The sequence below is a fragment of the Harpia harpyja genome, chromosome 11 (genome assembly GCF_026419915.1).
Source record: "Harpia harpyja isolate bHarHar1 chromosome 11, bHarHar1 primary haplotype, whole genome shotgun sequence".
In the NCBI taxonomy this organism is placed as follows: Eukaryota; Metazoa; Chordata; class Aves; order Accipitriformes; family Accipitridae; genus Harpia; species Harpia harpyja.
In genome coordinates this window covers 21,866,119-21,891,074 of record NC_068950.1, presented here as the reverse complement: position 1 = coordinate 21,891,074, position 24,956 = coordinate 21,866,119, and the positions used below count along the sequence as shown (strand labels likewise).

General features: G+C 36.9%; 1 protein-coding gene across 7 annotated transcripts in view; it reads right to left on the bottom strand.

Moving 5' to 3' along the window:
* The window catches only part of VAV3 (vav guanine nucleotide exchange factor 3), a 183,258-nt gene that overhangs the window by 83,086 nt on the left and 75,216 nt on the right, over nucleotides 1-24,956 (bottom strand). For all 7 annotated transcript variants that reach the window (XM_052800935.1, XM_052800929.1, XM_052800932.1 and 4 more), the window contains 10 exons: nucleotides 22,745-22,837; nucleotides 22,575-22,643; nucleotides 18,624-18,727; nucleotides 16,472-16,571; nucleotides 14,959-15,054; nucleotides 12,660-12,728; nucleotides 10,074-10,160; nucleotides 9,536-9,621; nucleotides 9,026-9,158; nucleotides 8,592-8,701 (listed from right to left, as the gene is read on the bottom strand). In XM_052800935.1, the coding sequence (XP_052656895.1) occupies nucleotides 8,592-8,701; nucleotides 9,026-9,158; nucleotides 9,536-9,621; nucleotides 10,074-10,160; nucleotides 12,660-12,728; nucleotides 14,959-15,054; nucleotides 16,472-16,571; nucleotides 18,624-18,727; nucleotides 22,575-22,643; nucleotides 22,745-22,837 (947 nt within the window). The remainder of the gene's footprint in view (nucleotides 1-8,591; nucleotides 8,702-9,025; nucleotides 9,159-9,535; nucleotides 9,622-10,073; nucleotides 10,161-12,659; nucleotides 12,729-14,958; nucleotides 15,055-16,471; nucleotides 16,572-18,623; nucleotides 18,728-22,574; nucleotides 22,644-22,744; nucleotides 22,838-24,956) is intronic.

Sequence of the window (24,956 nt, the reverse complement as noted above, 5' to 3'; positions counted from 1 at the left end):
TTAGAGAACAGTTAATGTATGTATGCCCACTTGTGAGCCAAGAGGCATAACAAATAAGCAGATGCATGAAGTATTAGAAAAGGAGTCTGCAGTGAATTGCAACTGTTTTAAGTATTAAAAGAAGAAATACTATGGGGAGTTCAGATAAAACTCACTACCCTGAACCCTCCTCAACTCTCAACCCGGAGTTAGACCTTTGCATTTTAGAGCTGTTATTATTCTGCACTCCATGTTATGCTTAAAATAATTTAAAATGCTCCATACAGAACTGTTCAGAATTATGGACACCCTGAGCATGAACTGCTGAAGAACATTTTAAAGTGTATGTGACATGAAATCTGATGCTGTACTTATGCAGTATAGCGTATAAAGAAAATGGCAAAGGTTAATACCTGAGGACACTAATTTTTGCTTCCAGTTTTACTTATTGTACTAATATTTGACATCACTGCAGAATATGCATCAATAAACCTAGATCTGCCATAAGTATTTCTAAGTTATTAATTGCTAACAGAAATTATTTATGAAGACATCCCAAGTTAAAATTCCTGTTTTGTGCCAAAGTGACCACCTTTCAAAATTTTAAGTACCTTAGAAGTTAGCCATGACAACTGGTACTAAGCATCTCAGAAAATTTTGGAAAATTTAACTAAGCAATAAAATATAGCTAACATTTATCACATATTCAAGTATTTTAATTAATAACATGGACAGCAGAAGTTAAAAAACAGAAAACCATATATGTTACTGTCAAACAAGACAAAAAGCTTTCAGCCAAACCTCATATGAAGAATTTCATGCAAACGTGGTTCCAAGAGATATTCAGCCTCACTCCCTGCTCTGATACGCAGCAGACTTCCCTTAGAATCCTGTTCCCCACAAACAGCAGAACCAGCCTTACATTTGCACTACCCTTTCTTTCCATGCAAAACATTTTGGCTCTGTGCAACTATCACCATTTCAACTGATCACTTAATACAACGTGCTGCCATCTAACAGAAAGACAAAATAAGAGTGCAGAGACAAAAACACAAATAAATAATGCTTTTTCAATCTTTACAAGGATTTTATTATTTACTGTAAAAAGGTGAAGAGAGAAAATGGCATTCTTAAGGGGTATTGTCACTAGAGGTGGGCAATGCCATTTCACGAAGGATGATTTTGAGCTGCTTTGCTCCTGAGAAAAGAAGGTAGAAATGCTGATTACTTACAGCTCATTCCCTTTCTCTGTTCCAGCTAGGCTATTATATTTCAGAATCATCTTTGAAGATGCTACTTACTGAATTAATCAATCAATCAATTCTCCACATGGTAATACTTAAACATTCTGGTTTGTCACATCAAAGAGTCTCCGTCAAGATGACATGTTATATAATTAAATTAACCATATCACAAAGTAAATTGTGCTTTTGATCAAGAACACATAACTTCTAAGACTTTGCTAGGAAATTTGCTTATTTGATCATATGATGAGTGGCTTTTTTGAGATCAAGGAAATTATCTTGTTAACTTTTTGGAAATGTACTGCATTGTTTCAAACAAGATAATGGCTTTCCTTTTTCCTTAACAGCCTACTTCCCTAAAAAGCATGGGAGATGGACTGCTGTGAGCTAATCTATTCCTGTAGAACATTTTTAAACACCACCTGATAGGAACAAAGCTCTGTCACACATCAGTATTTGTAAATCAAAAACATCAATACTTTACATACACTAATATTCACTGGCTGAGTCTTATTTGTGGAAGTTCTAAGTCTTACAAATCCGAATTTACAAAGTTGCTTGCCTTGATAATCTTTAAATATGTTATCATACATTTACACTTAACTGAAGACAAATGTCTTGTTTTGGAGTAAAAAATGTAAAAATAGAGGACGTATACAGCCATAAACTTGTAAATTACCAGACAAGCACCTAAATCTGCTAAGAAAAAAGGTAGCATTGGTTTGCAAGGTTAAACTAGGACATCTGTTCATACAGCCAAAGTATCGGGACAAACATGTAATGCAGCATTCCATGTTTAAAGACAGAAAAAAACTTAACACCTTACGCAAAAACCAATATTTAGATGGTGGTACTTTATTTTTATGATGTAGTGTCACTACAAATTTATTTCACTGAATTTTAAGAAACACTTATTAATTTTCACAGTAATATACCTCACGTTGTAAGGTAAGTTGTAAAAACATAAGGACTGGGAAATCTTTGATTTTTGTGAACCAGAAGACATAATATCAAAGTATATTTATCACCTCCAAGTGTTTACACACTGTTCCCATAAATTCTGTTTTGGTTTCACATTCTATGCTGCCTTTACACTGTGCTCTTAATCATATACGGAATCTTCACACAGTTCTTGCTGTGTCTGGAATAATCTAAAGAAATTGCATAACTATAAATATGTTGTGAATGCTTGCTTATAACCCAAAAACATGTTTGATCAAAACCAACTGGAGTCATAGAAAAGAATTCTTCTTTGGCAGACATGAACTTGGCATTCATTTTTGCAGTATTGAAATATTTATACTGATGGAGAAGCCCAGGCAGACATGTTTGTTTATTGCTTTGGTAACCTATGTGAGGTTGATATAAGTGAAACACCTTTGCAGGCTATTTGAAAAATGCAGCAGATATCTAAGGCTTTTAAAGCGCTCTGAGATAAGAAAGCTTTAATTTAATATGTCAGTGTTCAATATGTCAGAGCTCAAATATTCTCTCAGAAGAAGTCTTAATGCATATGCATTATTAATGCACTATCTGAGGGAACAGATCTATTTGAGCTGAATCTGACCAATGTCATTAGTCACAGAGTGCAAACCAAATTTGGAAATAGGTATGGTAATAGGTAAGAGAACACTTTTCACCTACCTTGTTTCTTGTGTACTGGTTGTCTTTAAAATTTAGAAAACTGATGAGCTCTATCTACAATTTATGTAGCTTGCCTAATCTAAAATGTTGCATACACACCTATCAGGTTTGAGAATCAGTGAATCTTGGGATTATTTCCTTACAATCAGATTATGTGTTCTGCGACCCCTGAGTTACAGGGTGTGGATTTATGTCTAACTGAAACGGTAATTTTTCAAAAAACATATTAGACTGTACCCGAGCAGCTGCACAAACTCTATGGTGACCTAAAACTTACATACAGTGTAATTAAAACTAAAACCACTAATTTTTTGAGGGCTGTACAGCTTTCATGTCTGAAAATCTCTTATTTGGATATTAAAAAAAAAAAAAAAAATCAGATTCATTAACTCCATGCAATTAATGCATACCCTAATCACTATAATGATCATGTGTTTCTCACTGATTTTTCAGGCATTACTAATTAGACATGACATTAATATTGCAATTTCAGTAACAATGTCAAAGCAGAAACTACAATCACAGTACTTCTGAAGGTGAAATTTTAACCAAGTACATTAAAAAAGAAGGTCTGTTCCTGTGCCTGCAAGATGTTTTCATGCACTTCTCAGTTTGTGAAAGAGAGATGTTGAGTAAAGCCTAATTAAAAGGTGTGTTACAACACTGCTGCATGACACTTTGCAATATTGGTTCTGTACATCTCAAAATCCAGCAGTATTAAACTCAAGCTGACAAAGCCCTGAGCAACCTAAGCCCTGCAGGAGACTGAAGCAGACAATCTCCACACACCCTTTCCAACCTAAATTCTTCTATGATTACATTTTAAACTGCATTTCTGTGTAATATGTTCCTATCTAGGAATATATACTGAAGCCAAATTTGCTAATGGCCATTTTTAGAGTGATTACAAAGCACAGTTGAGAAACCAGAGAAAGACTTGATTAAATTAGCAAACTGGACATCACAACAACAAAATAAATTCAGCACAAACCAGCATAAGATATTGCATGCCATGTTACACTAATGGATTCAGATATTAAGTCAGTGGGAAAATAAAATATGTGGCCTTTCATGGAAAAGGTCTCTAATGTTGTGAGGAAGACAACACACACCTGCTTCATGCTCTACTGTGATCAAGAAACAAAATACATATGAAGAAATATTTAGTGGATGGAAGCAAATGTTTAGTGTCAACATGAGATAGCTGTAGTAATAATCAACATATTTTCTTTCAGTATTTATTCTATCATCTCATGATGAAATAAAAGAGAATTAAATTGATCACAGCAATGACGAGAAAAGCAGTAGCCACATAATAAGAAATTAAGCCTGACAATTAGTCAGGTAAGTAATTCCAAAGTAATATAACCGAGGTATATATACATATACAATAGAGGAGGACAACTTCAACTTTCAAGAGTTTTTTCTTTTAATAAAGAATGGTTAGCATAAATTCATTGACACATAAGTTAGTCAACTACTTATAAAAATAAGCTTTTTCGAAATAAGACAAGCATCTGTAGGAGAGCTTTCTAGGGGGGAAAAAAACATACCAATCAACGCTCCTACCTTTTAGCATAAGCTGAATAACATAAAAGTATCAAATATTTCATGTAATTTGTAGGTATATTATGAGACATTACATATTTGTTCTGATTCTTCTGGTTGTTTTTAATACAGGAGAAAAGAAATAAGACACGATATGCTACTAGAAAATCTAAGAAAATTGTGTCTCACACTTGCAACCAGTTTTTGAGGTTTTTAATGGCTCAGTTACAGCAAATAAACCATGCACTTTATCACATTGCTGACAAACTTTCACTTAATACATGTTGTGTCGCTAATTTGGCTGAGTAATTTGGTACAGTAATTTGGCTGTACACTTTTATTAATATTATCTTGGATACGGAATGACTTTGCATTTAAACCAATGCTATTTGATGTGCTACATTAAATTTAAACATTCCACGTCTAGTACAGTAAAGTCTTTGTAGTACTATGTTTTTGAAGGTGCTTATTTATTCATACAGCTATAAGCTCATCCATTACTATGAACAGAGTTCCAAGAACAAAATAGCAACTGCTCAAATTAACCACTATCACTGTTAAGCACCGCATCTCTCCCAAGGCAGTAAGTGGTTATGCTCCCCTTGTGCATGCAAAACTTCCATTCACATCGGTGAGGGACAGGCACACCAAGAGACAACTCAGCCATTTCTGCTATGATGGCTCCTGTTAAAACATCCTCCACTGGTCTCTGCCTGGTAGCTTTATGAAAACCTCTGAAATTCATCAGATTTACAAGTCCAACTGAAGTTTCAGCTTCAAGAGCTTGACTGCAATGTTAACTGTGCTGCCCCAGTGTCCTACTTCATTTTACTGGCACCTAGAAAATCCAGTGCTCCCAAATAACCAGCCGCTTTGAATGTTGTACACAAACTTTAAAGGGGGGGGGGGGGGGGGGACGACGGGACGGGACACGCGACACGACAGACAGACCACACGACACACTGATGACACACGAGATGAGGTGACCCAGCCTCAACTGTGGAGATTACTGTGAATAGGTCAATAGCATCAAATTCAGTGCAACCATGCCACAGTACCTTTGCTGCTGAGGATGTAACATGTGTAGTGTACGAACAGGCTTCATCAATAACCATTGTGAAATTCTTAGGAAAAATAGAAATTGAGGTGTTTTGGTATTATATATTTTCTAAATAAAGCAATAGTCTCAGGAAAACAGCAAATACATACTGTAGCAACAGAAGTGCCATATGACTAAAACCAATTTACTCAGTTTCTTATGACCAGTAACCCATCGTTCCCAACCTCCCTCACGACAAAACAACTCGCCATATACCACAGTAACAACAGAGCTGGCTAAGAAGTAGAATATTTTCACAGGTTTGTGAAACTAGTTTTCTAACAGAAACTTACTAGTCTGAAAAGTAACACTCTGGAAATTGCACTGGGATTTCATCCTTCCTTCCTTTAAAGATTTTCCATATCAAGTGTGCCTAATGTATTCCTGCCCTCAAAACCTAAACCAAGGCCAGCCAGCAAAGCAGTGTTCTCCTCTAATTCATACTTCACCAATAACATAAGCTTCCCCTATCTGGAGACAAATTCTCATCTCAATGACACCAGCATCTCAACAACAGATGCCTTTTCAGCAATATAACTATCATCACTGTTGTTCATACACTGGCATAAACATCTAAGCTCCTAAAAAATAAAAAATTACAGCCTAGCAAACATAGTTATGCCAATAAAACCATTCTAGTAGCAACTAGGTTAATTCTTAATTTAAAAATAATAACAGAGATCCTAATGTGTTCTCTAGTTATGTTCTTAGATTAACACTTGCACAGACCTGACTTCATACAGAATGCTATCCCGAAGGCAACAAAACTGCATTGAAATTTCTGTCTGGAACTCAGTAAACACCATCATTTCTGATAATCAAAAAAGAATGTAATTCACCCCTTCAACTGTGCTGGTTTTGCAGTCTCATAAAATTTTTAAGTAATGAGAAGTATTTTGCCCATAGAAGCAGCAATTGTAATTGAGTATGATGAATAATAGCATAATTTCAACCATGGCTACTTTTCAGAGCAGAATCTCACTAGAACAAGATAACCGACACAGTAGGCAATGAGACCCCTGAAAACAACAAAACAAACCAACCAATTGTTCAAAACTCTTGGCTTAGTTTATTCCCATATACAAACTCTTGTGCCTCAGCATGCATTAGAATATATTTATTGCTACATACACCAAGGTATGTTCTAGGAGAGCTGCTAAGGGAAATATGCTATGAAGTCAAATCCATGTAACAGAGTTGGGGGAAAGGTATAAAAACTTCAGAAAGCATAAAAGTTCCCCATTGTTTTCAATCCTAGTCGTTATAAATATAAGGGAGCAAAAGCATTGCCCAACGCAAATACCACCACTATATCATGTTGCACCTCAGCCCTGACCTGCAGCAACCCTTCTGCTCCAGTTCCCATGCCTCTGCATTACAGACTTTAATCACACAGGAAGAGGTTAAACTAGAGGTATGGGTTTACAAGAAAGACAAACATCCACGCAAGACAAGGCTGATGCCACCACTCATTTTCAACAACCAACTCCATCTGCCCAGGAGGAAAGAGTAGCACATTAACTTGTCAACCCTTCAGGTTCCGTTTGTTCTGCTCACATAAGGCAACCAGCAGCAGTAAACCATTGTTCACAAAGGCACACTCATGAACAGCTCATGAGCACTGGCTGGTGCCTAACACTGTGTAAGGATATGCAGCTGCACTCACTCACCACATGCACAGTGGTGGGGGTGGGTCCTGCACAGAACCATAAAAGTGTTTGGGAAGAACTGAGGATACGCTCCTGGGAAAAAACATAGCTTTCTTACTGCTCTCCTTAGCTGCCTGGCTGACTTTTGTTTTGTTTGGTTGGGTTTCTTTGTACACTGGGCCAGGACACCTGAAGAGTGATCAATAGTTGCAATGCTAAAGCTGATAAATCTGAGTTCCTCATGCTTTTCATACACGTTTTATCTGTGTTTAAGTAAATATCAATAACGACATTACAGCAAGTGCAGCAGGGAGAGCACAGGGACAGAAAAAGGCAAAGTACTCAGCTTTCCACACACATACAAATAAACACGTCTTCCCATCCCCCACTCTGCTACCTAGAAATTTTTGCCAAAACACATGCCATTTTTGCCTTCAATAAAAATCAGCAAGATGGGAACCCTACTAAGCAGGCCTTGTAATACCTATCCAGCCCAGGCTCTTCTCCCTAATGTTTTCATTTAAATCATTAGCACTCATCATACTAAGGTTTTAAAATATATATATATATAGTTCATGAGCAAGTTGCACTCATATCAGCTCATTAATAGCCTTTTTTCTGAATCCACATACCTTTACAATCACATCCAAAACAATCTTTATTAATGCGCTCTGTCTGTTTTCACTGGGAGTATCTCACTCCTCCTCACACTTTCTTTTTTTTACCATAAAGCAAGCATCCCTTGTTCACATGTTTTAAATTTAATCAGAATACCTGAGGTGTCAATAATCATGTTTCTCTTTCTGACAAGAATCAGAAATGGAAATAAAGCTCATGCTGCATAACAACAATGTAATCTGCAGCGCTGCATCTGAACAACTTACTTTTCAAGAAGTCTAAAGCAAACTCCTCTTTTAGCTGAAAACATATAAAGGAAGTCAGCCTTTTGAAACTAAATTTAATAAGCCAAGCAACTGGATCCAAACACTAAAAAATAAATTAGTTAAAAGCCACTACGAAAGATGCCAGGATCCCCTCTCAAATCATCAGCACCATGTTTCTAAAAATATATTTCAATTAATCAAAATTAAAATGGGAGAGGAAAAAACATCACTATTATGCCAGATATTTATTGCTAAAATAATTAATATTCCCCCTCGTTGCTTAAGACTGTATTACTAAAACAGTCCTAGCAGCAAAGTTAGAAAATAATACATAGCCTAGAGTGCCCTCTTTCTTTTCCAAGAGGAGTTTCAGGGAAATAGTCTCTTCATGTAGATGTTAGTCAGTTGTTTCTCAGAAAGTCAAATACAATAGCTAACTGGGCTGTATTAAAAAAATCTAAACATGAAAGCAGTTCAGCATAATTGAAGCGATATCCTTGCAGTGGTGATGAACATGATTCTACCTTAATAAAAATATACTTACAGAGCCATCTGAAATTGCTCAAGCCATTTTTTCTTCAAGTCTTTAGTTTTGCAATAAACTTCTAAACCATTTTGACCTTGGATATGAATGAGGTAGAAGCCATAAGACCACTGCATAAAAAGATTGGCAATACAAAGGTCATCAGTTATGAAGAAAGGAAAAGGAAAAAAAAAAAAGAAGCATTTGTACATCCCTTAATTCCCTTATTTTGGGAACAGCAAGACCACATTATTGTGTTCACTTAGGAATGACTTACTCAAACACTTCAATTACATCAAAATAAAAAAAGTTGAAATCCCTAAATATTCACTCCAGCTTACATTTAAAACATAAAACTTTGTAAATAAGTTGTATATACATTCCGAACTCCTGCAAAACGTTTCAAATTGCTGCTAAAAATATACATTTTATATGAATTTGCAAGAAATATTTACCTTCTTATTTTCTTTATCAGTAGTGGGGTTATTTGTAATTTTGTATTTCTGAAGATCTATTATTTCCTTCATTTCATAATTATCACCTCTCCGTTTGCAAACAATTACAGCTAGATCAAACAAGAAGATATGCCTATGAAAATACAATATAAAGAAGGTTAAAAACACTCCAGAAAGCCAACACCCAAAGTCTTATTTTACACAACTTTGCCTGTGGCACTTAAAAATTTGAAGGTGAACAACTAAATTACTGAATAACGAAACAAAAAAACCCCACTGAAAGTACTTTTGCTAGAGCCTTAGTACTTGCAAGGGACTTAGGTGATCTTAGATGATAACATAATAGCTAACTTCCCATGAATCACTTTGCAAATTCACTTGGTAAACAGTGCATAGGCTCTGTGAATGGACAGGAAAGTACTCTCAAGAATCACCGAGCTGACCTCAAATCTAAAAAGAGAGTTACTTTACAGGCTTTTAAATAGCAAACACCAGAAGTCATGCCATCACCTGTCTTGCCTCGCACGTTTGTCCAATGTAGTTATCCTTATTTCCCCATCACCTTGAGGTCTTCCATACTGTAAGAGGGAATGATTCTGAAACAGAAGTAATATGTATGATTCAATATAGCAAAAGCATCAAGATGACAACACATTCAAATGTTAGACCACTCACTCCTTTTACCCCAAAAAAGGACTTTTCAGGCCTGAAAACAACATCTTTTCCTCACTATCATCTACAATAAAGAATCGGTCCATTCCATTTTTGTCTTCAAATGGGAAAATTTTTCCCATTAAAAAAACACCTGAGTCACTGTACAAATACAAACCTTTAACTATACAAATATATATTAACTACAGACAGACTCCAAAAATAGCAGAGATTTCTGTACTTAAATATTCATGTCATTCTAAACCAAGCAAAACATACTTACACTTAAAATATTACCAAGACTACTGTAATTTCCTCTGAAATGTGGAAAAAATACATCTATCAATATATTTGATCAAAAGTCATTTAAAAACTGTATAAGAAAAATATCACATACCAAATTCTCTATTGATAGCTGAAACTGTCTAATTTCACGGAGCGTTTCATTATCTCTCTTTACTTCATTTACATATTGAGCCAAGTCCTACAGCAGCAACAGAAAAAGGGAGGAAAAAAAGTTTTTCATAACAGACCACTTTAATACCTTATTTTGGCAAATTTATTTCTAATTTTGTCTTTGACTTATCTGCATATTTAGTAATTTTTTAAAAAAAATTATCTTTTATGTTCAAAAATTACCAATATGCATGGCTAAATAAAGAAGGAAAAAAGCCTCTGCGTATCTTCAATTGTATTTACAACTTTCTTCCTCATATCCATTGAAGCACAAATTTAGTAGTAAGAAAGAGGGAAATGTAATAAATTGTAAAAAAGGCCTGATTTTTTCTGAATTTTGTTAATGGCTTATATTCAAGATTAAAGATGGAAATGGAATTTATGCAGCACACTGCCAAAAAAGCAGTCAACAACATCCAGTATCAGAGAGTAAGACAAAAGGTAAATAGAGCATATAGTAGAAAACGTATGTAAGGCAGCTCAAAAGCAGCATGTAAGGTGTAAACGTATCATAAGCCTGTGTGCTTATTAGGAGAGAAGCTACTGCCCCAGTAGTAGGATCGTGCTCTTACTGTTGCACAGCAGAGAGAAGCCATTACGCAGCAGATTTTAAAAGGGGCCTTTAATGGGATATACTACCTGAAGTCACAGGTTGAGATCATTATTGTCCCCTTTACCAGAACATGTACTGTACACATTTCAACTACAGCCTTTAAAATGCTCTGAACATGCTTGAGTAATAGTAACAATTTGCTGGGGCTTCTCTGTTTATGGCTATGGATGAGGAGTGAGCAGGAGTGGTAATTGGTAAGGTCAGGGATGCCAAGAGCAGGAGTTGGAAAAGACATTCTGATCTTTACAACTTGCTTTTACAGTATCCCTTCAATATGGTCACAAATTTGGAGGGTGGGAGAAAGGTACATCTTCTTTCTAAGACAGTTTTAATCAAAATCTAAGAATAGCTGCAATCATTATGCTAGCTTCCCAAATGAATCTGTGCAGGATACACTCACATAAGTCTTGAAAGAGTTAGTGTAAAAATGAAATAGCCTCTTTTCTTGCTGCTAAAAGAAATCTGACAGCATAATGCTTCCTAGAATTTTCTTTCTTGGGGGGGAAGTACCACTTTGCTGGCAGTTTTTCAAAAGACATTTTATTTTCGGGCAGGCACACCAGGGTTTTTAGAAGCAACTTACCAATGCTGCACAGTTAACTTCTACTACACTGGCAGGGACTATTGTAAGAGGATACAGTACATCGGGAGGGTAACAATACTGCAACCTTAAGAGGAGATGCTCATATCTGGGTTGTTTTGTGGGTGGGTGGGGGGAGTAGTGGTTTTTGTTTTGGTTTTGGTGTTTTTTTTTTTTCAATTGGCTGGTTATGTCCTGCCAGCCAGCACATAACTGCCACAGCCACTCTGGCATGAGATTTCTTAATTGGTCTTTTATTTTCAGTCCAACAGCCACCAAAACCAATGAAGCAAACAGGAAAGAAAAAAGGGAAGTGGGAGGGAATAAAAACCAAGGTTATTTTCCTAGCCAGTTAGCAGCAGCCAGGATGCATGGCTTGCCACGAGATGGAAGCAACACTGTGCCATCCCATTTCAGGCATCCTTCCGTGGGAGATTATCATGGCGGCTCTCTCTGCATTCAGTGCACAAAACGGATAACAAAAAAGGGGAGCCAAAATCTCATTTGTGAGCTGGTCTGTATTCCAGGCATTCAAGGCAGACAATCACATAATATGAGACAGCTGTGTGACCCAAAACTAACTTCTGTGGACCACACATATTACAACAAGAGATATGACCTATGTCATGTTGGCTTCTTTCCCCCTTTCCCAACAAAGGATAGAAAAAGTTTCACAATTCCAGCACATGAATGTCACGATTCATGCCGTGAAGCCAGCTGAAGCAGAACTGTGCTTCATTTCTAAAGCAGTGCAGAGGAACACATAATGTATTACCTTATACATAAGGCAGTACAGCTATACACAAAGCATTTGTTTGTACCACTTGCAGGTGAATGTACAGTGACAGATATTCTACCTCCAGAAAGACACTACTGCTTTCAAAGGTAAAGCCACAGAGATCATATTAAGATGACAGGAAAAAAAAGTCTTGTAAAGAAAAATAATTGTCTTGATCTCATTGGGAAACTACTGACCTTGATTAGAATTGACCTACAGTGGTAGAAATATTCCTAAATTTTGGAAGCGAGACCAACATTATTGAAACACCTGTTTTTCATCTCATTATATGACAGCAAAATGATACAGAAGTAAACTGAAACAAAGAAGTTCCATTTCATAAACCGTCCACTTCAGAAAACTACTGAACTTTCTTCCCAGACTTGAGCAAAGCCCTCAACTATATATACTTGTCCTGACATACTCACAAAGTTCACAGTGACCTGTGAAAACGTTTGATCTGCTGTGAAGATTATCTCCCCCAGGAAATATAGTTCTGAGCTACTATTTTAACTGCCAACAAAGACATAAATACTTCATTGCCATGAATACTTACCTTCATTGCATCAAGTGCCAGTTTTAGATTTGCCTTCTCCATGGGATCAGTAGTGTGCTTTACCAGCTCCTGTGGACAGAGCAGCTAAAACCTTTCACCCACTGTCTGTCAGTTTATAATTGAAGTTGTCATTGCTCACCCTCACCCCACCTCCCCACCCCCCTTCCAAAAAAAAGAAAAAAGCCAAAACCAGAAAATACAACCCAACACAATTCACATTTTCATCCCCACAGTTAGTAGCCGATAACTGAGTGGGGACTACTGCAAACAGATAATTGGCAAGTGTTTAAGAACGATTGCTGTATAGCCTGAACACTGACTTTAGCCGATAATAAACCATCACTAATTCGGTCTGTCTAGCACTTAAAACTTGCCAAATCAGATCATTACTGTACGTGTGTCCTGGTTTCAGCTGGGATAGAGTTAACTGTCTTCCTAGTAGCTGGTACAGTGCTATGTTTTGAGTTCAGTATGTGAAGAATGTTGATAACACTGATGTTTTCAGTTGTTGCTAAGTAGTGTTTAGACTAATGTCAAGGATTTTTCAGCTTCTCATGCCCAGCCAGTGAGAAAGCTGGAGGGGCACAAGAAGTTGGCACAGGACACAGCCAGGGCACCTGACCCAAACTGGCCAACGGTGTATTCCATACCATGTGACGTCCCATCCAGTATAGGAACGGGGAAGTGGGGGGCAGGGATTCGCCGCTCGGGGACTGGCTGGGTGTCGGTCGGCGGGTGGTGAGCAATTGCACTGCGCATCATTTGTACATTCCAATCCTTTCATTATTGCTGTTGTCATTTTATTAGTGTTATCATTATCATTATTAGTTTCTTCTTTTCTGTTCTATTAAACCGTTCTTATCTCAACCCACGGGTTTTGCTTCTTTTCCCGATTTTCTCCTCCATCCCACTGGGTGGGGGGGAGTGAGTGAGCAGCTGCGTGGTGTTTAGTTGCTGGCTGGGGTTAAACCACGACAACGTGTGTGCTGAAAGCACAGGTAAACACTAGAGTTCATTTACACATTACTATACAGTATATAACCCCATTCCAAAGCCTGCACTTGTCTGCTGAGAGAGATGTACACTGGCAATAAAATCTCAGCTAAACTGTGCACTGCTTAAAAGAAGTCATTGTCTCATTAAGCCTAAGATAAAGCTGACTCAGAAGACATATTTAAATCAAAAGTGAATGTTTAAAGAATTTTTTTAGCCATTTCCCATATGGAAAATAAAAGGGCTTTTTAGGTTTTTATGAAGTGAAAGAGTAACCTCTTGGGGAAACAGGTTATTTGTTATTTATAATTTGAGAATTATGTATTTCAGCTAACATAATAACTTGCTAAAATCATAGGAAATGAAGGAATAAGTATTTATACTTCATATTACAATTCTAATAATTTACTGGATTTTTTTTCTTTCAAAGTCTATAAAATATTTTTCTTGTACAATGTATACTAGTGTCACACAACATAGTGACATATTGTATATCATCTTTTCATAATATACAGGTTGATTATAAAATCATGACTCAGATCTAAGTTTTTTTTTAAAAAGCAGTTTACCATTCATTTTGTTTTTTCCAATTTTCCATTGATCAAAATATTGATGACATTTATAGAAATACTTCAAAAAATTTAACATTACAGAACGTATGTTGCTCTGCCGAGTCAAAATTATGCTTCACATACAAATAGTAGATCTTTTTAAAATGACATTTTACAAGCATCAGCAGGGTTGACAGTCTAATATAGTAATATATTTCTTTGCAGCTGAATTAATGAGTCTCCTGGCACAGCTATCAAATTAAATTTATAAGACTTTCCACCCTTATTACAGGACTAACTGCAAAAGCTAATGCTTTGTGGGTTATAACAAGAAGCATTTCAAAATAAATATGGCTTTATTGTAATTTATGACAGCAAAGAAGTATCTTAAAAGTATGCTGTAGTATGGTCCAGCTTCCTCTTTTGGAGGGTAATGGCTCACATTTCAAAATACCATGATTATAGTTTGGTACAACTAACCATTTTAAACATAGCAAGAATGAAAGGTTCAGACACTGAGGAAACAATTGTTTTTTATTCTTTTTTCCCCAGATATGCTTCAGCTCTGAGGAACGATTTCTGTAAGAAAACCTGCACTTGACTGGAGTTTATTTCGTAACAAATCAGCCTCAAACCTATGGAAATGTCAATCACATCCTTTTGATAAAGACCTTTAGCTCTCATTCTTACAATCCACTAGTGATAAACAATCACAGTTTTGCTCTCAGCCCCCTTAAATTTCAAAAATAAAATACCTGGAGCAGTAGGTGATATTTTAGCACTCTCTGCATTGGAACCACTAAAAGATCCCGCAATGTAAATTTCCCATTATTGGCCCTCTTGGAACATTCCTAGTTCAAAGCAGAAGAAAGAACAAGACAAGAGAGTTAAAAAATAAAAATATTCAAGTGATATATATGAAAATTTAGTGATATATGGGCCAAGCAACTATATTAAGCTTGAGATAAAGAATATCAACAAAATTAAGGAAAACAGCTGATATGGCAATGATAGCTAAGCAAAAAAAAAATCTGGGTCTAGACACTTGTTCTTAGATATTTCAACAGCATGAGAAAGAGTAGAATAAACATCACAAAGACAACAGGAATTAGGCATTCCATTGAATTAAAAAAAAAAAAAGGCATTGCCTATAAGCACAGTGAAGGCAGAAAATATTACATCTATCTTCAAAAAAGCAAAAGATAATCTTGGACACTACAGGCTAGTCTCAGTTCAGCCCCTGCAAAAATTATGAAGCAAGTCCTCTTGGAGGCAATTTCTGGGCACATGAAGAAGGTGACTGGGAATATCCAGCATGGATTCACCACAGCTAAATCAACGACCTACTTGACTGCTTTCCACAATGAAATGGCTAGATCTGTGAATGGGTGGGGAGAGTCTACCCTGACTTTTCTAAGGCTTTCAACATCATCTCCCACAACATCCTGATATCCAGGCTGGGATGTTATGCTCCAGATGAACTATCTACTAGGTGTATGAAAAACTGGCTAGATTGTGAGGCTCAAAGAGAGCAGTGACTAATGTTTCCTACACTACCTGAGAGACAGTTGCAAGTAGAGCTCCTCAGGGGTCTGTCCCCTGAGGGAGGGGGACCCCTCTCTTTTAATATCTTCAGCAATGTTCTGCAGGAAAAGACAGAAGACACCCACAGCAAGTCTGCAGGCAACACCAGATTGGAGGGTGCAGGTGACACTCTTCACAGCATGTCCAACAGGAACCTCACATGAAGGCAACAAGGTGAAGACAAAGTCCTTCACCTGGTATGTACTAACCAGGGACATGCTAACCCAGAGGGCTGACCAGCTAGGGAGCAGCTCTGCTGGAAAGGACACAGGGGTCGTGGCAGACAGCAAACCCTGTGAGGCTGTGGGACCAGGGCTTGTTCAGCCTAGAGATCCCTCCCAACCTGAGTGATTCTGCAATTCTGTGTTCTCAGCTGAGGTGTCACAATAAACAGAAGGGTATCACTGATGATCACTTCCCAAAAACACTCCTAACCATACTGATGTCAGTGGCAAAACTCCATTCACTTCAGTGCCAGGATGTGTACTGCAACAGCTCACGTATTCATTTGATCAGAGGCTCCAAAAAAAATGAAAAGGAAGAGAAACACATTCCTGTATCAGTCCAGCTAGTTTTTCATCATAAAGTTTTTGACCTGGATGAAAACAGGGCATATACATAGAAACATATATAGGTGGTTTTATATATGTATGTATATATATATGTATTAAAAAATACTGATACCTCTAACTTCAATTTAACATCCTCTTTTGTCTTAGAGATGTTGTCTAAGCATGATATCGCTATCTCCACTTGACTGCAGTACTGTCCATAAATAACCAATCTAAATCAAAGCAAGAGATAAAGAATAAAAGGAACATTTGCTTATTTAAGAACAATCCTTGATCATTTTTCACAAATACATCGTTAACAATCCTCCTTTCAAAAAGGAGCAGTGCCTAAATAAACAAGGATAGGATTTAGCCACAGACTTCAATGGGCAACATGAAAACAAGAAAGAATATTCAGGAGAACACAATTTTGATCTACCTTCAAAATGCTATAAAATCATTGCAATTTCCTTTAATATTCACATGTATATGTTCTGATAAATACAGGACTCATTAAAAAGCAGCGTAACTGCTGTTTAACAGAACAACAGTCTGTAGTATTTACAACACTGCAGACTTCCAAGGTTGTCATGAATAAATTCTGTAACACAGGCTTAACAGGATTAATTACAGCTATCCTTTAAAAAACTTGTAGGTTACCCAGACTGATCCATCTCCAACAGTTTCTACCAGGTTATATCCTGTGAGCTCTCAGATCAAAATAACGGTGGATGAAAACTTAAGAAATTTTCAATAGTTGTCAAGGCCAGCAACGCTTTTTGAAGGAGCCTGGTTTTATGACAGGAGATTCTTGCCCCTGTTTGGAGTGTTTCTTTCTGCTAGTCCCATTGCAAAGTGTGCTGTTTCATTTCACCTCTTCATAAATTTCTTGAGGTGTTCCTTTGGATGATTCAAATCCCTTTTTTGGGGGTCCCCATGAGCTTTCCATTGGGGTGTCCTAAATTTCTTTTTCTCTTGCCTAATCTTTACCTTTTTTTCTTTTTTTTTTTTAATTCTTCTTTCACAACTGAAGTGATGATACTGATTTAACACCACATCTGATTACTTTTAATCACTACATGGTTAAGACGTTGAGTCTACCACCATCTGTTTCCTTTTTGTATAATATAAACTTGAGGTTTCTTCTCAGTGTCCTTTTTTCCCCTTTTAGCACACATTTCAGAACTGCTTTTGAAAGATAAGCATTTTACAGAACTTCTTGTCCCCTAATTCCCTCCTACAGCAGCAGAAAGTCTAACAGCCTGGGAAATAACTACGTCCTGCTCCAACATGAAAGCTGAGACAGAGGGTCTCTGAAGGCAAGACTGTTTATGGGCAGGCTGGGACACCCTCCTCCCTCAGAAAACAACTCTCCTGTCTAACATTTTCTGGATGCTGCTGTCCAGTTTCTCACAAGCCTCTTATTACTGCAACAGTCCTCCTTCCCCATCTCCCTCAAGCAAATCCAATTAGCTCCCACAGGTCTTTCCCACTCCAGTCCCAGAAGGAACTAATTTTTAACGACAACCCAAGGGTTACGTCAAGGTAGGTCAGTACTGTAGCCCTCAGTACAAGTGTTTTTCAGCTAAGTACCACAGGCATGTAAGTTCATCTATACAGTCCAACAGCTGTTCAGTGCTGGCAGAAAAAAACAATCTGAAAAGGTGGGTAAAAAAATTGGCAATTAGCCTACAGGGCATGGTATGCTGCCACAGCTACCCTGTTATCAGCTTGGCTGTTTTTCACAGTTGGAAGCTAGAGCATGCTTTCTTTACTGTTGCACCTTTGACTGCAGGGTAGGGTAAGACCCTAGTCTATTCTCTCTTCTCTTTTGCACCTGCTTTCTCTTCTTTCAAGTTATGACTTCTTCTGTTTTCTTGAACCTGGAATAGCCTTAATATAGATCCTTGCCTTATTTTGCCCCTTCTTCCTTTTTTATAACATTTTATCTGTTAAACAATACAGGTACATGCTATAAAATACCTGGGATTATTTGCATGAAAAAAAGGCTGTGCAAAATAAGCTATTTAAGTTTTGTTCAAAATACAGATGTTACCTGTCTATGTAACAATATTGCCAAAACTGGGGGTAAGAAGAGGGAGGGCTCATATAGCAATAGGTTCCATTTTGACTTCCAGGCTCAAAACACCAAATACTAGCTTAGTAAGTATACTGACATCAAATTCAATCCTGTTTCAGAAATATTCATTGAATAAAAATATGGCAAAATATTTTACCAAATTGAGCAGAGGTTATCACAATTAGTAAGAGTGCATAAATCTTACCTTTCCTTGTAGTTAATAAAAATTTGATATAGGTTCTGATCATTTTTGTTAACGATGGAATCATTGATGTCCTGTGTTAGATTCCTGTGAATTTTCACCAAATCCTTAAAAACAGTAATGGGGAGGGGGAAAGGTTTTTTAAAAACAGAACAACTTAAAGCTTTGAATATAAAAATAAATTATTTCATGTTAGACCCATTAATTTCAATAAATTGGAAAACAGATCATTTGAGAGTAGAACCTAATTTCAAGGTTTGCCACATCTTCCATACAGTGCGACAAGAAAAACGAAACTCCAAGAACTACCTATTAGAGACTAATTTATTCTAGCTTGGAACGTGCACTGTTAATTCATCTTCATTTTATAATGATAATTTTAAAATTAAGCAAGTCAAGTAAATGCTTTAGTGACAAGATAAAGTAATGATTCATGTCCCTGAGCTGTGAAAAATTAGTTTTGTACATTACATTGGTCAATTAGTGATGTTCTAGTGCTAAGTTAACTGCAGTCATAATGAGTTTCCCAATACAGCAGGCAACTAATGGCTGAAAGGCAAGAATATTACAGAAAGATTTGCTCCCTGAGTATAGTAGTAACTCACCTTACTTGTTCGCTATTATACAAAAATCTGTAAGCAACTATAGGAGATTACATCAGCCTTAATACTGTATGGATACTGTCAAAGAAGTCACAAGAAATTAAGTCAAAGCAGGTTAAAAAGTTTTGAAATTAGGGTAACTGACTGTAAGCATTGTACAGACCACTGCACTGAAAAACAGAGTACTGTTTAAAGAAAAAGCCATTGAAGATGGTTTAATGCAGTAAATGACATACTACAAAAATAATATGCAATACTGAGTTGTGAACTAAGTGAAAACATTTCACTTCACTCTGATGAAAACTAAGAGCACATATGAGGTCAATCACATCACAGGTGAGGAAGCAAAAACTTAAAACACATCAAATTCCATTACTAGCAATTGTATGGCCATATCCTCAGTATCTTAAGTTGCAGCAGACAAAGATGTTATTATAGAAATGCTTCCCATTTAATATACTACAGGAGCACATTTTCTCAGGAGTGCACAGGGACTCAGCTAAGCAACACCCCTGAAAAACAGCTTAACACTAAGGGGACAAAATGTCTTTTTAAGCTTCTATCTCCAATTCAAAGCCAAGTTTTAAATTAAACTGATGTTAGCAACATTAGAAGTTAATGAAAGTTCAAACAACTTCAGTACATGTACTTCCATCTCTCTTTCCCTCTGTATGTCCATATATACGTCTCAATTCGAATGCATTCATAGGTGTACATACAAATGCATCTATGTATGTGTGCACACGTATATACATAGACAGATGTACATACAAACGCCATCTATATATGTGTGCACACGTATATACATAGACAGATGTACATACAAATGCATCTATGTCTACATATATATACATAGACATATACATACAGAGATACACACACAGAGCCATACACACATTTTATAGGACAGAAATTTGAAATCTGAGCCCTACTGAAGGGCACTCTCTTTAGACTGGTGAGTCATTTGGGGTGGTTTGGGGGCCGGGGGGGAGGTTCTTAAAAATGAAATATATTTTGACATCAGCAGATGATTTTGTCCAGCAAGCATCTTTCAGAATCTATATAAGGAATATAGCATCACCCTAAAGCACTGATCCTTCACCACAACCCTTTAACAGAGGCAAATTCATCCTGTTCTGAGAACACACTTGCTCTCCACATTGCAGTTTGCTGTAGAGCTCTGTGTAACAGCTATTTTTAGTTTAAAATAAGCTTCCACTGCCCTCCAGCCTTCCTGCTGAGGAACTGCCACAAAGACAAGATCTGAGCAGACAAAGCATTTGCATGCATTTTTGGCTTAGGCAAGCCCTATATCTCTTTTAATGTTTTTGGATGCCTATGAAATGTTACTGGAGTCAGAAATAAGCACCAGCTTGTAACAGCAGATTACTGAATGCTGATAATGAAAAACAAAATAAAACAACCTAAATGTAACAGTTTACTACATGTCTTCCTAGTTTCAAATAAACAGGTTTTGTTCTTTTTACTCCTCTTATCTGATCCCCTTGCGTTTCTTTAACTAGTAGTGAATAGGCTGACCTTCCAGTTTGTGGTTACAGCGTGCAAGCCTTTCCAGCATGTAAAGCCTTTCTTATACCCCTGTGCAGTGTGTCACGTTGGCTGGCTTTAGGTCTTTCAGTGCACATAAGTCAACATGCCTGGGCACACAGAGCCTTAGGAAAGAGGTTTACAGGAACTTAGGTAGGGCAATCAGGGCCTTATATGAAATGAATAAGAAACATTAATGTAGGACAGAATATAAATTTGTTTTCAAAAGCCAAGGGATCTCTACAGGCAGCTGACATACTTCATGACAAGTAGGTTACGGATGTCTGTGGCAGTATTTCAGACTAATATTCAAAGAGAAGGAAATTACAGCAATTGAGATTCAGACTGAAAACTGTAATAGCGGGACAAACATTGCAAGGTGTCAGGTATCATCATCAGTGTAATAACTGTTGTAATTTAATTTCTGTCAGGATGGTGCTGGAACAGCACCTAAAACAGGTTCCCACAGAACAAAAAAAATCCCCAACACCACCTCCTACAGCCTTGAGAGCCTGCGGGACATGCCAGAGATGGCCAAAACAGAGGTGATCTTTCACAGGCAATAAAGGTTTGATGTGGCCCGTGGGCCACACTCTGGGGACCCTTTCTTTACAGTGTGCATCATAAAAGAACATTCCTTTCATTTGTCTCTGTTGAGAGAGGCTTCACACCACGTCTGATGTCTTCTTTTAAAGTCAGATAAAGACATCTGCTGAATACTTTCATCAACTAAAAATATGTCAATTCTCATACTATTATGATTAGGCCAAAAATAAATGGAACAAAGTAATAATCACAGAAACCTTTAAGATTTCAGTCAAATAAAGAGGTGTCCTAGATACTTCACAGAGGATTCCTTATCCTTTCCAGTGCCATATTCTGAATCCAAAACTGTGAGCTATCTTAACTTCAAAATGTCTTCAATGGTGACAGAGCCAGCGTAGATACAAGGATTTGCAGAGTAGCTACAGAAACCCTCATGGAAGAACCACTCAGCATACGGTTGTAGGCAACCTAACAGTCACAACTTTGTACCATCACTAAAATACCAGCATGTATTGGAAGATAACCCATCTTAGAATCATAGAAACATCTGGAGTGGAAGGGACCTTAAAGGTCATCTATTTCCACCTCCCCTGCCATGGGCAGGGACACCTTCCAGTATACCAGGTTGCTCAAAGCCCCATCCAACCTGGCCTTGAACACTTCCAAGGATGGGGCATCCACAGCCTCTCTGGGCAACCTGTTCCAGTGTCTCACCACCCTCACAGTAAATAATTTTTTCCTAATATCTAATCTAAATCTACCATCTTTCAGTTTAAAACTGTTACCTGTCATCCTATCACTACACTCCCTCCTAAGAGACCCCCTCCCCATCTTTCCCGTAGGCCCCCTTTAAGTACTAGAAGGCTGCTATAAGGTCTCCCCAGAGACTTCTCTTGTCCAGGCTAAACAACCTCAACTCTCTCAGCCTATGCTCTAGGGGAGGTGCTCCAGCCCCCTGATCACCTTCATGGCCCTCCCATCTTCTATAAATTATTAGCTTCTAAGGGTCAAAGATACTCCAGTTTATAACCATTCACTATCTGACATGATAATACCACTTATCTCATCCTATTCCCTCAAGCAGGAAAAAAAAAAACAAAATAGTGTACACATCCTTTTTTATCAACTACCCTAATACCTACATAAATGCATTGTGCACCATATTTCAAATAATCATTTTGTGCAGTAACATACAACACAAATATATCATAACCAGCTATGAACCTTTTATCTGTTCATTAAATATGCAATTACTTACAGGAATGTTGATGAAAACAGTATCAAACTCTGACGCTGACAGAAACCTTTTCAATGGCACCATGAAAAACTGCAAGGAAAAAAAGATGTACATATACATCGACTATGTCATTAAATTTTCTAGACTGTTATAAAAATACATAAGTTACAATTCTATAAATAGTATCTTACTTTCTCTATCGATTCCAGAGTTTCAGTGTATTTCTCTTCAGTTTGCTTTATTTCAGCAAGACAACAGCTTCTTATGTCATTTTCAGTATATTTCTGCAATTACAGTGGAGTCAAGTTTAAGTCATTAACAGGTACCCAAAGGATAAGAAATGTATTTATTTGTTTAGAATTAAGCAATTAGGATAACTGCTTCCTGAAATTTTCTGAGTACTGCAGCCTCCAAAGATGATAGCATTAACCAAGAATATTTTAATGTTCAATTAGCTGATGACTTTAAGAGTTTTACTAAAATTCAGCATCAAAGGAACATTATGAAAAGTTAATGTTTAGACATAAAACGCTGAACTCTCTGCATGTACTTCGGTAGCTGAAATACAAGGTCACATTTAATTTACATCCAGACTGAGAAATCTTAGTTAAAATACTCAGCAGTTAATAATTCCATTAAACTTAATGGGGCTAAATCATGTAAGTAACTTTGTACTTCATCACTGTTCGCACTTCTGTTTGCTGTTTTGACATATCTCCTTTACCCTTCTCTCTATCTCCATGCGACTCTACAAGCAGCTCCTGCAACTGGAACATGGCTTCTCACATCTACCAGATGCTGTGTTATCTCAGAAATTACTCTTTAAAACCCAAATGCTGCAGTTTTTAATTTTCCCACAACAAACATTAAATTACCATCCTTATCAGCTGCAGACAGAAGTAACCATTTTGCAAAAATACAGTCTGTCATGACCAGCAGAGATGTACTTAATGAGCATCATCTGATGATCAGCCTCATCTCAAAAATCTATCATTTATTCCCAAATTCTTTGGCAGGGGGAAGCAGGCGCTGTCACAGTTAACCAGAGTTAATCTCAATAAAGTATTAGAATTTTACATTATTCAGGCTTTTAGTTATTTTTCACCTTTAACTTACTGAGCTCAATACTGTTCAAATTGCTTGCAGTACTTGCACCAATACAGAAGTTGTTGTACCCAACAGGAGTTTATATCCATTTGCAAAATGTGGGGGTTTGTTGTTCACAAACTCTCACATAAAAAATGCAAACAAAATCCTGGGATTCCGCTTAAAACCATTGACTTCAGTTTTGTGCTCACCTAACCCAAACGGATCATTCACACAGGCACTTTTGGCAGAAATTGACATATTGGTTTTCTATCTGTACCACAAACTTCAAGAATTTGAGTGCAATAAACAAAACGAGAGAGGAAATAAGAAATAATGTGCAAATACCAGTACAAGTGAGAAAAATTGCCTTTGAAGGTCAGCTATTGCTAGAGAAAATTTAGCGGAACAGTTTACTTTGCAAGATAATGACGATAAATCAAGGATGAGGGAGATGCAAAGTATTTTGGCTGCTATTGGAGACTCTGAAAAGTATTGGGTTCTTTTAAAAATCTACTTGAAGATTGTCCTGCGCTAGTGTTTTCATATGCAAGGAATTCTCACGCAGGATTCAAATGAAGGAACTGCACAAAATCGTCACATTATCATGCAGTGTATTTATAAACCTGAGAGGAAAAAATCACAAACCAGAAATAATTACCACGTTCAAGAAAGCTGTCACAGCAAAACAATTGTAATGTCTCCATTCATTACATGTTGTGGAAAAAAATATTTTGCTGTACCATGTTTTCACTTTTCCTTTACTTTCCATAAGAAACAAATACAAGTCTGTCCAATCTAAATTATCTAGACTAAGAAGCAAGTAAAATTAGAATGTGAGAGTTCCGATTGCTATATTAATCATTTGCTAGAGACACATACGCGAGTGACATTTGCGTCAGGAAAAAAAGAATCAGAGAAAATTTACACACTACCAAATGCCAGAGATTACCACTGTTACAGTTGAAGAAAAAAAAAAAAAAGGCACCCACGCTCATTATGGGAAACCCAAAACTCAACACATTTTGAGTTTCAGTTTAAAATAAAAACTCAAAAACAAGATCACAATAAAGGTTTCCTATGATTCAAACACTTTTCTAAAACATCCTGCCTGCAAGTGAATGTGACTTCATTAGATACAAAACAGTGTTTTCAACTCAATTTTTAATTTGGCTTTCATTGAATAACCTAAACTTTAGGAGGTAAACAAAATTAAGCAAAATGTGAAAAACTAACATAACTTTCTGCTTATCTCATCCTTGATATAAATGCACTACCTGCAGGATTTTGTATTAACAGAAAAACAGGCTTGAAAAC